Genomic DNA, 17932 nt, shown 5'->3' with positions numbered 1-17932 from the left:
AAAAAAAAAAAACAAAGTGGCGACTGAAATATTACGAGCAAAAATAACAAAAAAAATAATTTGGTGCTTTTCTATAATTAAATATAGCAATGAAAATATAACAATTTTCGTAATTTTACATTAAAAATGGAAAGCAAATTATATTTCCAAAGTAATATCACAAAATAACACGAATTAATTACAAAATAAGGCGAAAACATGAAAAAGAAAACATAACTTTTGCTTTTTGGTATATTTAGTTCACCCTTTGCAATACGGGCAAAATAGGGCAGGTTTTATCGAAAGAAGAAACATGAAAGAAGACAACAAAAAAAAGTTTAGCTAATGACCTCGTGGAACTTTTTGAAGATAAGTTTCGAAAGTGATTCAAACATTGTAAAATGTCAAATGATAAGATATAAACTATAAGTTTGTCAAGACTATTAACTAATCCAACAAATAGAAAAAATTTACTTTCATTTCAGACTAATTACTTTGATGAAAATGTAACAGTAAGGTGAAACTCCTATATATATTTCTGAAATAAAAATTTAAAAGTAACATTTAAAAAAAACATATTATTCACTGCATTGTACTCTCGTCGGTCCAAATTATAATGTTTTGAATATTTATGAATAGTTAATTTGGTCTATATTAAAACTGCCTACACATATTTTAGTTGAAAATTTAATTTTTGACTTTTGGTCAAAGACAATGGTCTTCTGGCCCACAGTGCAGCCGTGACCATGTTGTGCCCATTCTTGTTTACTCATATATTGGTCTTATATCCCATGATATTCTGACCAGGTATTGGTTTTATATGCTTTGTTAGTTTCTTTTTTTTNTGGTTTTATATGCTTTGTTAGTTTTTTTTTTTTTTTTTTTACTGGAAAAAAATCATTTTTCCTTTCAATTTTCCTCACTAGCGTATTTTTGGTTGTTAAATTTTCTCTTACAGGCTTTAAAATGTTCAATAAAATTGGATAGAATGGTATTATAAAAATATATAGTTGAATATATAGAATGGTTATCGATAAATATTTTAAATATGTAGGAGAGTTATCTATAAAAATGAGAAATAAAGGGGTTTGACTATCTATAAACATATGATGTTGGAGAGCTATCTATGAAAATGTTAAATACATCAGATGATTATCTAGCTAAGTTTATGGGAGGGTCAATATTGAAAAATGATAATTATGAAGGATGCATGGTTATTTATGAAGACATTAATTATGCGGTATGATTATATTTCAAAGATGGTAATTGTGAAGGGGGAGATATTTATGAAGATTATTATTCGAGGCACTCTTAAGATTTTATGTAAAATCTTAATTATCAGGTGATACTCTATACAGCTGTTTTTACTCGTATGAACATTTGTTTACGCTCCTGTATTAATGGGTTAACATTGTAATGCAATGCGTTAAAAATAAATACAAATAGGAAGTATATAAAAAATCTCCTGAGTAAAAACCCAATTACATGTATGTTTAAATACAAAAGTATTGCATACAAACTCGTGCAAAACATGTCATTATTACAACACTACATTGCGTCTCATAATTTGATCTAATCTAATTATTACAATATACTAATATAATACTAATATATAATAAATATTCTATATTTATATAACATTTCGTTTAATTTATACAATCGACGAATTAATATTATAAATCGGATTTAATTATAATCGTTTTCTGATTAATATTATAAATCGTTTAATTTATACAATCCGAGTAAAAACAATAAAAGTGTGTATAGTATCACATGATAATTATAATTTTACATACAATCTTATAGTGCGACTAATAATTTGACCAGCGACTGTATGTACAATGGTTCTTTGTAAAGATGTTCCTGATGTTGGCAACGCATCTATAAAAATGTTAATCATGTTATATAAGGGCCGGGATAGCCTGGTCGGTAGGGCGCTGGGCCCATATCCAAGAGGTCGTGGGTTCGATCCTCGCCGGCCGAAGATTCCCCGTGTAGTAAATGGTGACTGATGCACGTTAAATCTGTCGAGTCTCAAAGTCCTCCATGTTCCCACAACAAATCAATACCTCTGGGGGTACTGATCCAGGAGTTTCCTTGTCTTCTGGATTGGTTCAAAATGACAAGGCTACGGAGTTGAACGTAAGTAGTCGTAAACCCATGAAATCGGGTCGGCTGTTCAACGGCGGTTATAAAAAAAAAATCATGTTGTATGTATGTCCCCTTGCCGTCAGGCTAACCGTGAGAGGTTCTCGTGGTCTTCCTCTCCCTGTAACTCAAATGCGGGTTAGTTCCATCAAAAAATCCTCCACGAAGGCAAATTTCTCCCCGATACTTGATCCAGGAGTTCCCTTGTCTTCTGGATTGGGTTCAAAATTACAGGGTTCCGGAGTTGAACATTAGTAGTTGTAAACCCAAAAATTAGGTCGGCTGTTCAACGACGGATATAAAATAAAATAAAATCATGCTGTATGCCGTCAGGCTAACCGTGGGAAGTTCTCGTGGTCTTCCTCTCCATGTAACGCAAATGCGGGTTAGCTCCATCAAAAAGTCCTTTACGAAGGCAAATTTCTTCCAATACCTTTGTCTTCTGGATTGGGTTCAAAATGACAAGGCTACGGAGTAGAACATTAGTAGTCGTAAACCCATGAAATTGAGTCGGCTGTTCAACGACGGTTATGAAATAAAATAAAATCATGTCCTATGTTGGAGTCTATAAAGGTGTTGGTGGCGTTAATGAAAGGCAGAATTAGGGTGGACGATTACTTAAAAAGACGTTCATTACGTTAGTGGGTTATTTCACAGCAATCACAAAAACAACCCTCACACAAATAATTAACTTTTCTTCTTAAAAATCTAATTATTTAACTGTTATTTTCTGAAAAAACGTCATGTTAAGTTGTCTGAGTCAATTTAAGTGTCTGTCTCTATTCTTAAGTCCAGAAACTCTATTTCAAGGTAATAATTCTCCATTAAGCACCATAGAGGTTGAAATACTTTTTCATCTTGAAAACTGGTAGTAAAACTGTACTAGTGGTACTGGGAAACTCAAAATCAGGTCGCTGTACTAAAATAAATAGAAACTAGGATTTTTTAATGCAAAATAGTGGTAATTTTTTAAATAAAGAGAATTACTACTATTTACATGCTACTTCCAAATTAGTAGAAGCAGTATAAGATTCTATGTAAAATCTCAGTTATCAGGTGATACTCTATACAGCTGTATTGTTGTTACGCCACTGAAACCGGTTTGCACTTGTTTACGTTCGTATATCAATAGGATATCACTGTAATTCAATACGTTCAAAATAAATGCAAATAGGAAGTATATAAAAAATCTCCTGAATAAAAACCGATTACATGTATGTTTAAATATAAAAGTATTGCCTATAAACTCGTGCAAATCATGTCATTATTAAAAACACTACAGTTCATCTAATAATTTGATCTAATTATTATAATATACTAATACAATGCTTGATATAATAAATATTCTATATTTATATAATCTATCGTCTAATTTTTCCTATAGTCGAATTTATACTACATATTGCCTAATGTAACCAATGGAAACACTAACGTAAGCAAGTGCAAACAGTCAGATAAAAACAATAAAGCTGTACAGTACCACCAGATGATAAAGATTTTGCATAGAATACTACAGTGCGTTTAATAATTTTTCCAGGGACTGTATATTTAAACTGTCTTATATTAGTACTCTTTTATATTAATACTCTTTGATATTTAGAAATCTATTTTTGATCATATTCGTATCAAAACCAATGAGAACATAGAACGTTTTCAAAAAATCTTCTGTTGTTAGAATTTTGTTCTGTAAACTTCTTTTTAATAGACTTTCGGAAATAACAAAAGTCATGAGAAAATTTCGAAATCAAATATTAAATTTTATTTTTAATTGAAATAGAATATTCTAGGCGAATTATTACCATTTCGAACTATCCACTAATTTAAACTATCCATGTTCGGAATAAAAATGGTCAAACATTCTAATTTGTTAGAGAAAGTAAATACGTTTTTAATAAGTTACACAACTGTGGTGTGATAAGGATAGATGTGGATAAGTGATTACATAAATCAGTGCTTCCCAAAGCGTTCTTATGCGAAATATCTTATGCGAACGAAAATTGCAAAAAGTTTTATTTAAAAACAAAGAAAATTTACGATTACGTATTTTTCTATTGGTTATTTTATGAAGAGTTAACAGTTAATAATGAGTGGTGTCAACAGCCAGTTGTGATTTTTCACTTTTGTGCAATTTTTTATAGTAAAGGTTCGTAATAAATTCTACTTATTTTGATTAGTTTTATTATAATTATATAATTGATTTGATTGTTGATTGTTTGAATTTTGATTATTTTTAATATAGAAACATAATTTTCATTTTTAACATAGAATATGGATCGCTGGTTAGTATCTACAAAACTTTGTACCAAAAAAGAAAAATAAACATATTTTTTTAAAAAATACATTCATTTTTTTATTAATGGTTCACAGCGTTGAGAAAAATTTAGAAAGGGTACACAAAAGTCATAAGATTGGGAAACACTGACATAAATTATTAAGATTTTACAAAGTGCGTCTAATAATTTGGCGAGGAACTGTATATGCAAAAATAAATCATACTTATGCATAAAAAAAGAATACTATGCTAATGATGTTCTTGTTAAAATGTTTTGAATAGTTTCATGTAAAAGAATTTGTATTATTAACTGCGGTGTAATGGCGACAGAAAAAATAATATCTGATACTCATGATAGGCTAGAAAGTCACCGGAACCTTTTCCCGCACTCCAGAGCATTCTCCATATTATCGATCCAGGCAGCAGCAGTCGCATCCGGGCATTTCGCCTATCACCCTCCGGCAAAACGCATGCGCGACCCTTTTCAAGAACTCTCCTTCTCCAAGCGCGATCACGTCTTTTAAGGCAGCTCCATATCTAATCTCTGGAATTAGGTTCAAAATTCTGTTCCATTTTTTGTAACATTAAAACTAAGTTCAAATTTATTGAAACAAACACAAACTTAACATTTTTAACGAAAAAAAAAACAAGGTAATATTCATCCACATCTTTAGTACATTCTGGCGAATTCATAGCTGCAAGGTCATACATCTGTGACCTGCTACAGCAACCATCTTCTTTCCCTGGAAGCGGCTTTCACCACCATGGCCGCTCTTCAACCAACTTTCGGTAAATGGTTGCTTCTCCTTTTTACATCCACCTTTTCCATCCAGGCAGGTAAGACAACTTAAAGGTCGTCTGCTTTATAAGTAGAATTTATTTTGTTAATTAGAAAGAAAAAAAATCTAGATTATTTTCCACCATTTTAAATTATCTTCTCGATTTTGAAAGAAACGTTTCATTTTATTAACTAATGAAAAAAAGAAATTAAATATCGTCTGCTTTATTAATGAAAGTAGAATCTCTTTAAGTAGAATTTATTTTGTAAATTCGAAGGAAAAAAATCTAGATGGAGGTCTAGATTATTTTCCACCATTTTAAATTCTCTTCTCGATTTTGAAAGAAATGTTAGATTTTATTAATTCATGAAAAAAGAAAAATAAATTAAACATAGTCTGCTTTATTAATGAAACTACTCTTCTGAATTGCTCTTTAAATGGAATTTATTTTGTTAATTCGAAGGAAAAAAATCTAGATGTATGTCTAGATTATTTTCCACCATTTTAAATTCTCTTCTCGATTTTGAAAGAAACGTTTCATTTTATTAATTAATGGAAAAAAATTAAATATCGTCTGCTTTATTGATGGAAACAGAATCTCTTTTATCAAATTAAAAAAAAAAGATTTTCCAATAAGAGGTTTAGATTATTTCCCACTATTTTCAATCCTGTTTTCGATCTTGTAAGAAATGCTTCATTTTATTATTTAATGAAGAGAATGAATAAATATGAATTAGTTATCCTCCACTTTAATAACAAAAGTAAAATAGCTTTTTCTAATAAAAAAAAGCAAAAGATATTCTAGAACTCATCATTTTTCACCATTTAAATTTCGATTAAGAGAGAATAGAAATCAAACAAATCCTTAATAAAAAGTAAAAGCAGAAAAACTAAATATCGTCTGCTCTAATAATGTAATTAGATTTTCGCTAGTCAATTACAAAAAAGAAAAAAAAAAGAATTCTATCACTTCCCAATTTAGAAAATAGAAAATTATTTTAATATTTAGTACAAGGATAAAAAATGTTTTAACTGTTGTCTACTGCTCAAGTTACTTTGTTTAACTGATTAAAGATTATAATTTTTTAAAAAAAAGTTTTTTTTTTCTGTAGTGTGTGTGCTTTAAGATTGTTTTAGAGGGATTTTTGTTCTTTTAATAAATATGACCTTAAGGTTGCTATAATGAACAAGTTGATTCTTAGATTTTTTATTATTAAAAAATAACATATTAGACAGAATGCTTTTCTCAAAAGTTGACATTAAAAGGAAATGAAAATTTAAATTAAGTTTGTATTTCAACTTATAACATTTTAAATGATTTTCTTTTTTAACAGAATAGTTTATTCTACATAATTTTTCAAATTTTTTCCTGCCATTTGATTATCCTTTTTTCTTAAATTTTAATATTTTTTAAATTTTTTCCTCACACTTTTTTTTCAAAAAGTTTAAATGAAGTAGATCAAAAAACTTTTTATATAGATTTTTACAAACAGGCGTTAGTAGAAAAAGGAATTTTCTTCTTTTTTTCATCCTTAATATTATAAATTGTTGCTATAGAATGAAATTTGGTTTTTCGTTAAAGCTTGAATCATCAAGTCATTTTAATATAACTTAAAATTTTAACAAATAATCATTTTGAAAAAAAAAATGAAAAAAATAATAATAATAACTCTGAATGAAAGTCCTACACTTTTAATACATTAAAATGTGTGGTATTTGAAGCTAAATTGTAAAACAGGAAAATTTCGGATCATTTTTCTGTATTATTAACAATCGGAAAGAATCAATTAGTAGAAAAGGGTCTATTTTTTTATAATACCTCTGGATTGTTATTATTACACAGTTTGTTACAATTTTTTTATGTCGTAAAACAAACTTTAGTTATGTAAATTTTTCATAAAGTGATATTGAAAATAAACATTTTTAAAGTTTAACTACGCGAAAAGTAATGAATTTTAAAAAATAAATTCCAAACTATACACAATTTTTTATAAATTATTGCTTTCATCTAAATTTCCCAGAATATGAAGCATTTATTCTTATGTAATATATTATCTCCCCCCCCAAAAAAAAATATTATATCAACATCTACTAATTAATTATTCAATACCTTTAAGATAATTGTTCACTTCCAATATTAATTTATTCTGATTTTATAAAGTAAACACATTAAATTTCGAAGTATAATACTCATCGATTAATGAGGAATCATTATTGATATGCATGACCTCATAGACCTTGAAGAATCAGTGAGTGAAATCAATAATCAATTGGGTCATCTAATATTGATTATTGACAGAGATACATTTTCTGCAATTTTAATTATTTCGATATATATTGGGTGCAAAGAGTAATTATAATGTATTAAATTATCATAATTTTAATGTATTTTTTAATGAACCATTACAATATGTATTTAAGCATGTTTTTACTTCATTTATAATTTGAGAAAAAGTGGATACATAATGTTCGTAACAGATGTATAAAATATCAGAAAAGAAAAGAAAAAAAGCTTATCTATTTAACTTAAAATATATTATGTCATTGATTTTTTTAGTATTAATACTAAAACTATGCAAACTTAAGTGCAATTTACTAAAAAAATTTTTCATTAAAATACTTTTCTTATATTTTATCGTTATGTTTATTGGATTTAGTTTTTGTATCATTATCAGGCATATTATTAGTTGTCATATTATTCTAATTAGACATCATTTTTAAGAAATATATTTCTGTCTTTAAATTTTTAAATATCAGTTCAAGTATTTAATTTTAATTTACATTAAAAAAAAAGTAATAACACATAATAATCTTTGAAAAGTTACTACATCAAAATAAAGAGAAAAAGAATAATTTTACAAAATAAAGTTTCCAAAAATATAAAGAGAAGGATTTTCATTAGAAATTAAAAATTGTACTTTAGTTTTAATTTTTTTCATTTTAAAGATAGAGTATCAAATTTATTCCCTGGAATAACATAATGGCAGCCCTCTGTAATTTCCCAAGTACGTTAACAAGTTCTTTCCCAAAATAATCTGTGAGCATAAAGTTATATTAAAGGCTTCAAGATTATTTATGCCTCCAAATAATTCGTTTAAAATCAAATTTTCTTATTTACAAAAATGCAGTGACCTTTACATGAGTGAGGATACAAAATTATAAAAGGGAAGAAAAAACTATATCTCAAAATAAAGTTCCGAAAGTATCAAATTAAATAATAAAAAATCTCATATTTAAACATACGGTATCAAATTAATTCTTTAAAAATAATAAAAGATTTCATATTTAAACATACTGTATCAAATTAATTCTTTAAAAGTACATCTACCCAAAATATTACAAATCCCCCCCTTTGAGAGACGGAAAGAGCTTTTTCAAATTCCAAAGAGTCAAAGGAAAAGGTTCTAGAATATCGATCCAAATCCGGGAGCTAAGGTGCTTGCTCAGTTGCAAAAGACACCTCGTCTGCTGGGGGTCGCCAGTTGCCATGGAAACAGGGTATTTTCCTGTGAGGTGTAGGCGATTGTAGGTGTTCGGCATATTCTCCGAAATCACAGATGAACGTGATTGGCTTACAGTTGATTTGAAACTGATCGATTTTTTTTCTACAATTGATTTAAAATCGACCTCAATCTTATGATTCATTAAAAATTGACCCAGTTTCTTACGGTATATTTAAAATTAAGTCACTTTTATGACTGATTTGAAATTAACCAATTTTTTTCATGGCCAAAAAAAAAGCCTTAAATTTTATTCAGTTCTTTTTGGAAATAAAATTAAATTTTGCAAAGAAACTGAAAAATAGTTAACTGAAAGAGAAGTAATCATTTGCAATTTAGTTTCGATCAAATGTTCTCAAAGATTTTTTTTTCTCCCATTTACTTAACATCAACAAGTTCGGTATTAACTGAGCCTTTCGGTCATTTATTTATTTGTTTTCCAACGCCAGAAGCTAAAGAACGTTTATAAATATCAATGTCACTTTTAAAAAGTGGTTCATAAAATGTTCAATAATGAAAAGTTTGAAAAATAAATAAGAACTTAATACCAATATAACAATAAGGTATCATAAACTATATTCCTTTGCATTCGATTCCATGTTAAATAGCACCTGTGTTGTAGTATGATGAAGATTTGGAGCTTTTTCCTAGTATATTCAATACGCACAAAATAAAATAATTATTTTTTCTTATTGTGTACTATACAGTGCGTAAAATAAATAAGAGAAACACTCTATTCACTTTTCAACTAGAACTTTTCCTACAAAAATGTAATTTTTGAGCTCGACTTGCAGATCTTACGTATGATAAATAATTAGTACAAACAATATTTAAAGTGAGTAATCGAACACAAAAACGAATCTTTTCTGAATGAGCATAACTTTTTTCAACAAAAAAATTCAGATTTTACACTCTTAAAAAAATAAGAGAGGCTATAATCTGTAAAATTTGCCCGGATGCTTTAACCTGGATAGCGATCAATAGTTTGAGACTCTTAATGTTAATTATTTTATTTTTTTTAAATTTATTTTATTTATTTATTTTTATTTATTTATTTTTATTTATTTATTTATTTTCATTTATTTATTTTCATTTATTTATTTTTATTTATTTATTTTTCTTTCTTTCTTTCTTCATTGATTTATTTTTATTTATTTTTTTGTATTTTGTCATATCTTTGGAACAATTTAGGAGATCTTACGCGCAATTATAAGATCACTTATTAAAAAATCTATTGAAAGATCTATTGTTCACAGAATTGTGTTTGCTTAATCCTATTATCAGAGTACGAAATCCGATCGGAAATCTGAAAATCCGATTATCAGATGAAAGGTGTCTATTTTGTCTACATATCAGAAATAGGAACTTCGAATCTTACAGAGAAGTTTCACCAGTCAATATTTTTGAAGTCTCTCCTGATAGTTAAAGATTGTTCTTTAGACCGATCATTTTTTTGTTTGTTTCCGACCTGTTTCGATAAGTGACAACTCAAATAGTTACATTTTTATGTCATATATTTATTTATTATTTAAAAAAATAATAATTCAGAATTAAATATCTTGGGTACTGTACGAATGAGTATTCTAAGCACCATCCACGGCAATAGCTCTCAGGAATAAATGTTTTGTTCAATTTATACAAATACATGATTTTGCCCAATTTGGGGGAATTTATATGAAAAATTATTTTCGCTCCTAAAAGCTACAGGATTTGTTGTTGTTGTTGTCGTAGACCATTAAGTGATTGTTCTTGTTTTCACGTGGCTCCATCTATGGCCGAAAACTCGACTTCTGCCACACCCTTTTATAGGATGGACCCATTCGTACATCGCATTTTTCCAGCACAGATCGTAATTTTAACCTGATCCAGAGAACGAGCAATATCCATTTCAGCACCCCCAGAGGTAAAATTTGCTATGTGTAAATGAAGGTGGTCTTTGTGACCCGACAGATTAAACGTGCACTAGTCACCATTATATGCATGGGGAATCTTCAGCAGGCTGGATTCGAACTCCTGTTGAGTCCAGCGCCTTGCCAACCAGATTATTCTGACCCACAAGTTATTTTTTGTCGAAATGTACAAGCTCAAAGACTTTATATATAACAGGGGTGTGAGCTAATGTTGCTACAAACTTCTAGACGAGTTAGGGCACATTAGTCATGCCCGGAAATGTCGCCATATACGGCCAGGGGTGCTTTTCTATTATGACCCACTTAGAAGTACGCGAAGAAACAGTTCGTGACTGCCCCTAGCGGCGTACGAGGACATTTCCGGGTATGGGCTCCTATGCTGTTTTAAATATGATTTGTCGCAACATTATCGCACACCCCTGTTGCAAATATTATTTTTGAACGTGTACGTTTCGACAATAATAGACTAAAAATGTCACTTCAAAAGAAATAAGTAGCTTAGAGAGAGAGGGAAATCGATTTCAGATTTAATCGATTACAGATTAGAGAGAAATCGATTGCAGTGATGAAGTCTTTAAGAGCTGTTAAAAAATCTCATGCAACAAAAAAAAACAATTAGAAAAAAATTGTTTCTCAGGGTAATGAATAAATAAATGCACCCAAAGAGAAGTGTATTAATTATAAATAAATTTACTGAGCATGGAAACAAATAAAGAATTAGGAGACAATGTAATGATAGATTCAAGATATTTTTTGTCAAAAAACGCAACAATTTTTGTGTAGGTCAACAAAATATTAAACGTGTGTTTTGAGCCATTAAGTAGCGAACATTTCGAAACCTTGTTAGGTACCTATCTCGAAGCAAAATTAGGAAAAAGTTTTATATTAAAATTGCTATGTTTGAAAAAATTGAGGTACAGTTATCGACTTTTCAAGTTTAAAAATATTTTATCACTTTCCTCCACATTTAATGGAATACCCTCTATATTGAAATATTTTTAATATCTATTTGTTTTCCTTAACAAAACTAATTTCGGTTATTAATTTCAAATCCATTTGAAAATAACTATGCTCATCGCACAATTTTATTTTAAATAATGAAGAACAAAATAATTTCGGTTATTTAATTTCAAATTCATTTGAAAATAACTATGTTCATCACGCAATTTTACTTTAAATAATGAAGAACAAAATAATTTAAAAAATGAATTATAAAATATTTTTGAGGGTTATTATATTTTTTTTATGAAAAAAATATATTCTAAGAGTCTTCTGTAGAATTTAAAAATAAAATGTAGAAATTATGAATTTCTACAAAAGTGTTTTGTTTTAAAAAAATAATTCCTATATTTAGTTAGAAAGTTTTTGAATTCAAAATTTGTATCAAATATTCATTTGTATCAAAGATAATTATTTGTATCAAATATACATTTTTGTATCAAATATTCAGCGAAACATTATTATTTTTCGAATGAAATGGGAGAAGAATCTCCTTTGGTAAAAATGGTTTATTTATATACTTAATGTGAGAATTATTACACCTGTTTTTACTATATTTCCAACGTTTATTGATTTTTTTCTTTCGGTTTTCCACCAATAAAAAAATCCATAAATGTTTCAAAGAAAAAAACTATGGCAAACTTACAAAGAAAAAAAAACTTTACTACTAAATTAATGGTGTTTTGTGAAAACGATATTTTTGATTATATGAAAAAATTGACTAAAATTGTGCATATTGTACATTGTTTTTCCAGGTTCTTACTCATAAGTGTAATATTTACATTTCAATGGTCACATAATTGATGAAGAATTATGCTATCTACTTTGATAGCATAAAATAGCTTTTTAGAATTCTTTGATTTTTCGCTTTGAAATATATAAGATGAAAAAACATTTTGAAACTAATTATTTGTTCAAAGAAAATCTTCCTATTTTTTCAGATGAAATGGAAGAAATGGGAAAAATCTTCAATTTTTTTCTTGTAATTACTATATACTTTTCTTTAGTTTGAAATTTCTACCCAACATAATATTAAAAGGTTTCATTTTTTAGAAATATTTTTTAGAAGATGAAAATCAGCAAAAGATTTAGATTTTATCTTGTATAAATTTCATCATTTCAAATAGAGGTTTTTTTAAATATTTGATTGTTATTGTACATGGATTTAAGAAAAATCGAAAATATTCTCACAAATATGTGGAAAAAACTTATTAGAATAAATATTTGGACTAAAACTTAGCTTAATATAATCTAAAATACTGTACATAACTCAGATTTATTGAGCCAGTAAATTAATAATTTCTTTTGTTTTGTGAGAGAAAAATTCCAAAAAAGTAATGTTAGGGGTCTGTACAGACATTTTGTGAAAGGTCCGTTTTTGTAAAATTGTGAAAAAATGAGTCGTCATTTGTGAATATAAAATAAACGTCAAGTCACATTCTTTCAACCAGAGTCCTGCTTTTGTGAATGTGTGCAAATAGAGTCCGTTATTGCAAAAAAAAAAATTTCAAGGAGTTTTTAAATTGTAAAGACGTACAAGATTACTCTCAACACTGTAAAATTTTAATTAAAAAAATTAAATTTTAAAAAATAAACAGCAATGGCAGCTACTAAATTAGCGATGTATCATATAAATATTTGGTATTTAGCCTATACTGCTGAACGCAGAATATTCATTTCGAACAAATAAAGGAAGAAGCGTCTGCAGAAGTCAAAATTTAATTCGTTTACATCTGTCTTTCTCCCCCCTCCTTCCTGGGAAGGGTTTATTCGATTAACAAAACAATAATGATGATAAACAAATTTGTGAAGGATCCGATTAAAAGGTAAATTATTTTGTAAAGGGTCCGTTTTTAAGTTGTAATATTTTGTGAAGGGTCCGTTTTTATGAAAATATATTTTGTGAAGGGTCCGTTAAGGTCTCAAATTTCTTCTTAACAGACCCCTGAATGTAAACGAGTAAAATCCTTACCCTTTCCATAAAAAAAACTTCCACTGTAACTGGAATAAAAATTAAATCACAAAATAATCAGTCAAAACAGTCAAAAAATGAATAAACAAACAAAAATATCAGATTATTTTCAATAAAAACAGTTTTCAGGTAGTTTACGATCCTATTTTCTGAATTTCTTTCAATTGCTTTTAATATTTAACCGTAATTAACACTTTGTAAATTAATATTTTGCATAATATATAAGTACATTTATAGTTAGTACATATATAACATTGAAATTAAAAAAGCCCTTAACAATTTATTTTATGTAAGATTTAGCAATATGTCCCTTAACAACAGTGTGATTCGCGTACCCCCAGGAATACGGGAACAGTTTAGCGGGGGTACGCGTTCTTATGCGAAATATCTTGCAACAAACGAAACATTTTATTTAAAAACAAAGAAAATTTACGATTACGTATTTTTCTATTGGCTATATTTTGCAGAGTTAACAGTTAATAATGAGAGGTGTCAACAGCCAGTTTTGATTTGTAACTTTTTTGCAATTTTTTTACAGTAAAGGTTTGTAATAAATTCTACTTATTTTGATTATTTTTAATATAATCATATAATTGATTTGATTGTTTGAATTTTGATTATTTTTAATATAGAAATATAATTTTCCTTTTTAACATAGAATATGGATCGCTGGTTAGTATCTACAAAAAAAGAAAAATAAACATATTTTTTTAAAAAATACATTAATTTTTTTATTAATGGTGCACACCGTTGAGAAAAATTTAGAAAGGGTACACAAAAGTCATAAGTTTGGGAAACACTGACATAAATTATTAAGATTTTACAAAGAAACTTATAGTGTGTCTAATAATTTGCCGATGAACTGTATATGCAAAAATAAATCATACTTATGCATAAAAAAATACTTTTTATTATATGAATAATATATAATATATATATATATTATAATATATATATTATAGGGATAATATATTTATTATATTATCACCAACTTAGAATTTTTTTTACCAAAATTAAGGAATTTTTAAAACCGAAAACTTTGTACCATAAAAAGAAAAGTAAACATATTAAAAAAAATACTTTTATTCTTTTATTAGTGGTACACAGCGTTACGAAAAATTTGGAAAGGGTACTCAAAAGTCATAAGTTTGGGAAACACTGACATAAATTATTAAGATTTTACAAAGAAACTTATAGTGTGTCTAATAATTTGCCGATGAACTGTATATGCAAAAATAAATCATACTTATGCATAAAAAAATACTTTTTATTATATGAATAATATATAATATATATATATATTATAATATATATATTATAGGGATAATATATTTATTATATTATCACCAACTTAGAATTTTTTTTACCAAAATTAAGGAATTTTTAAAACCGAAAACTTTGTACCATAAAAAGAAAAGTAAACATATTAAAAAAAATACTTTTATTCTTTTATTAGTGGTACACAGCGTTACGAAAAATTTGGAAAGGGTACTCAAAAGTCATAAGTTTGGGAAACACTGCTTTACAACACTATATTTACTTGGAGGCCGGGATAGCCTGGTCGGTAGGGCGCTGCGTCCGAGAGTTCGTGGGTTCGAACCCCGCCGGCCGAAGACTCCCCGTGTAGTAAAGTGACTGATGCACGTTAAATATGTCGAGTGGCAAAAATTCCAGAACAAATCAAAACCTCTGGGGGTACTGGATTGGAGATCGATCGTTCTCTGCTTCACGTCAAAATTACGATCTGTGGACGAATGAATGGGTCCGCCCTATAAACGGGTGCTATGTATGGTGTGGCAGTAGTCGAATTCTTGGCCATAGATGGCGCCACTGAAAAACAAGAAGCCCACACTTTGCCTTAAATTTGATCAGTTTTACAAAGCAGGCTTGCCCATGTGGCAAGTGGCATTGGAAACAACAACATATTTATTGGGTCCCAAAATTATTGTTGTAGCGAGGTTTTAGTGTATTAATGACATCTAATTTGTAAGAAAATATATTGACACTTTAAATAAAATATTATACAATGCATTTTCATCTTTCAGGTCTAGCAATCATGTGCTGGGAATGCAACTCCCACTACGACAAAAACTGCGGAGACCCCTTCAGAAATGAAACGTTTGCTATCACAGATTGCAACCAACGGGATCTAGAACACTTCCCTCAACAGAAAGCAACCGTTTGTCGTAAAATTATACAAAAAGGTCAGTTCATACATTACTTTACAGATGACCCCTAAAAAATAATTTCTAGAACGCTTGAACACGGTTGGCTTTTTGCCGGCAGAAGCTGGTTTTTGCCATGCCAGTGGCAGAAACTGGTTATAACCGGTAGAAACCAGCAAAAACTGGCAGCACCTAAAAAAACGTCTATATTAGTTCTAGTAATTGCTTAATGACATTTTGCTTAAGCAAACTGAAAAATGTAACTCCATGTAACTGTAACAAACTTTTTAATACATTGTTTGTAAATATATATTATTTTGTTTACATTAAATATAATGAGTGCAGTATATCAAATATTTATATTAAATAAAGAATAAAGTAATGTAATAATAAATATAAATACTAAATTTTAGTTTATTTTATTTAACTCTGAAATTCAGTAATTATTATAATTTAACTCTTAATATAACTGAATAGAGCTACTTTCAAATAGTTTTTTTTTCTTTTCAAGACATAATTTACATGGCAACAATCCAATTATTATAACAGTAACAGTTTTAATCCTTGCTGTATGTAAGAGGTTATATATTTGATTAGATTCACTGATTCATAAATGTAAACAGCAAGTTCACTGGTCACTTTGTTTAACATTTATATGTTTTTTCTATGAATTTTCCATTGTATGTCAATCTCAGTACTTAACTTTTATGTCATTTTCTTAATTTCTGCCAGTTTCTGCCGCAAATGTGGCAGAAAAGGGTTACTGCCATGCCAGTTTTAACCGGTTTATACCAGTGGTTTTAACCACCTCGGCAGAAACTTGCCAACCTTGCGCTTGACACATTGCCGGTCGAAAGTAAATACTTTAACCCAGTGATACCTTTTTTGGGGGTGGCACACTTTTAACGATTTCGAAATTTGACTAAATTAGTTTAAAAGTTATTTACTTAACTATAATACACTGTGTTAAATAGTCTGTGATAATAATTTTGAATGTGAAATAAAATAATATGTACTACAAAAGCACGTTTATTAAGGGATTAATTATTTCTTTCTGACTCATTTTTTATTAGTTAGAAACAGAAATTTATTTTTTTGCTAGTTATTAATTGCTAGCGTGTTTTCTACAGCTATTAACTGTTTTCTACAGCTATAAACCAGAATTCGTCAATACGTTTTGTTTCATCGCGTTCTTATTCGGTCGAAAGCAAAACAGGAAATAATAATAATCTGCTGTGATTGGAAGTTTGCCAATTTTTTGTTTGTATGAGTTTTGCTATGCAGACGTGTTTTGTACAATTGTATGTATAATAGTTGATGAATTTACATAGAGAAAATAAAAAGTTCGTTATCGGAAGTAATGGAGATGATTTTTCAGATCATAAAGATGTGAACATATACAAAGACTCATATTTAACTTTTTTCATATGCCCGAGATCATTTGGGATCGTAAACTGATGGTAAATTAAATATTTTTGACACGTACGAAATGTTAACATTTCAGCTTAGAACTTGTGTATTATGTTTTGTTTTAGTTCCCTGCATTTATTAATAAAATTCAGAGGTTTTTCAAATTTAAATTTTTTTTTAAGTAGCTTCCCTTACAAATTTTTTTGAAGAAAAAAAAATGCAAAAAATCAACATATTTTTTTTATTTTATTAATAAATACAAGGAAATGAAACAAAACATAATAAACAAGTTTTAAGTTAAAATTTAAATTTTCTTTTATGCGTAAAAAATATTTTATTTACGATTAGTTTGCTATCCCGAGTTATCTCGGCCAAGGAGAAGAAAGTAAAATATTCGTCTTTGTATGATAGTTTTTAAAAGTGAAAACACGAAGTGATACTTTACAACCGCCAATGAAGTGATGCACCATTTTTTTTAAAGCTCTTTTTTTCTATGTAAAGTCAGCAACCATCGTATAAACAATCACCCAAAACACGTTTGCAGTCCCACAATCTAACAGCATAACTCCCAAGCAAAACTTCTAATCACAGCACTTTTTTTTTTTAGCTTCCGGCCGAGTAAAAACGTAAGAAAACAAAACATGCTGACAAATTCTGCCACACCCGAGTTTTCTCGGGTTGATAAATATTTGCAATATATACGTAGCCGAGTTAACTCGCGATAATCAGGGAATAGCAGTTAACAACGTCTAAAATGAATTACTGTGTTAGAAACATTTTAAAGTTTCAGGAGGCAAT

The 17932-nt window shown here is 28.5% G+C and overlaps 1 protein-coding gene across 1 annotated transcript; it reads left to right on the top strand.

Annotated features, from left to right (window-relative positions):
* Nucleotides 1-4645: 4645 nt before the first annotated feature.
* Nucleotides 4646-15763, top strand: LOC107447651 (UPAR/Ly6 domain-containing protein crok; the record flags this gene model as incomplete). Its single annotated transcript, XM_071186411.1, is given in 2 exon segments — nt 4646-5236; nt 15605-15763. Coding segments are annotated over 2 exon segments (232 nt in total), but the record flags the coding sequence as incomplete, so codon positions are not given.
* Between the last annotated feature and the right edge of the window lie 2169 nt (nt 15764-17932).

The sequence above is a fragment of the Parasteatoda tepidariorum genome, chromosome 10 (genome assembly GCF_043381705.1).
Source record: "Parasteatoda tepidariorum isolate YZ-2023 chromosome 10, CAS_Ptep_4.0, whole genome shotgun sequence".
In the NCBI taxonomy this organism is placed as follows: Eukaryota; Metazoa; Arthropoda; class Arachnida; order Araneae; family Theridiidae; genus Parasteatoda; species Parasteatoda tepidariorum.
Note: the sequence above shows the minus strand (reverse complement) of the source record. Positions and strands in the feature narration are given on the sequence as shown.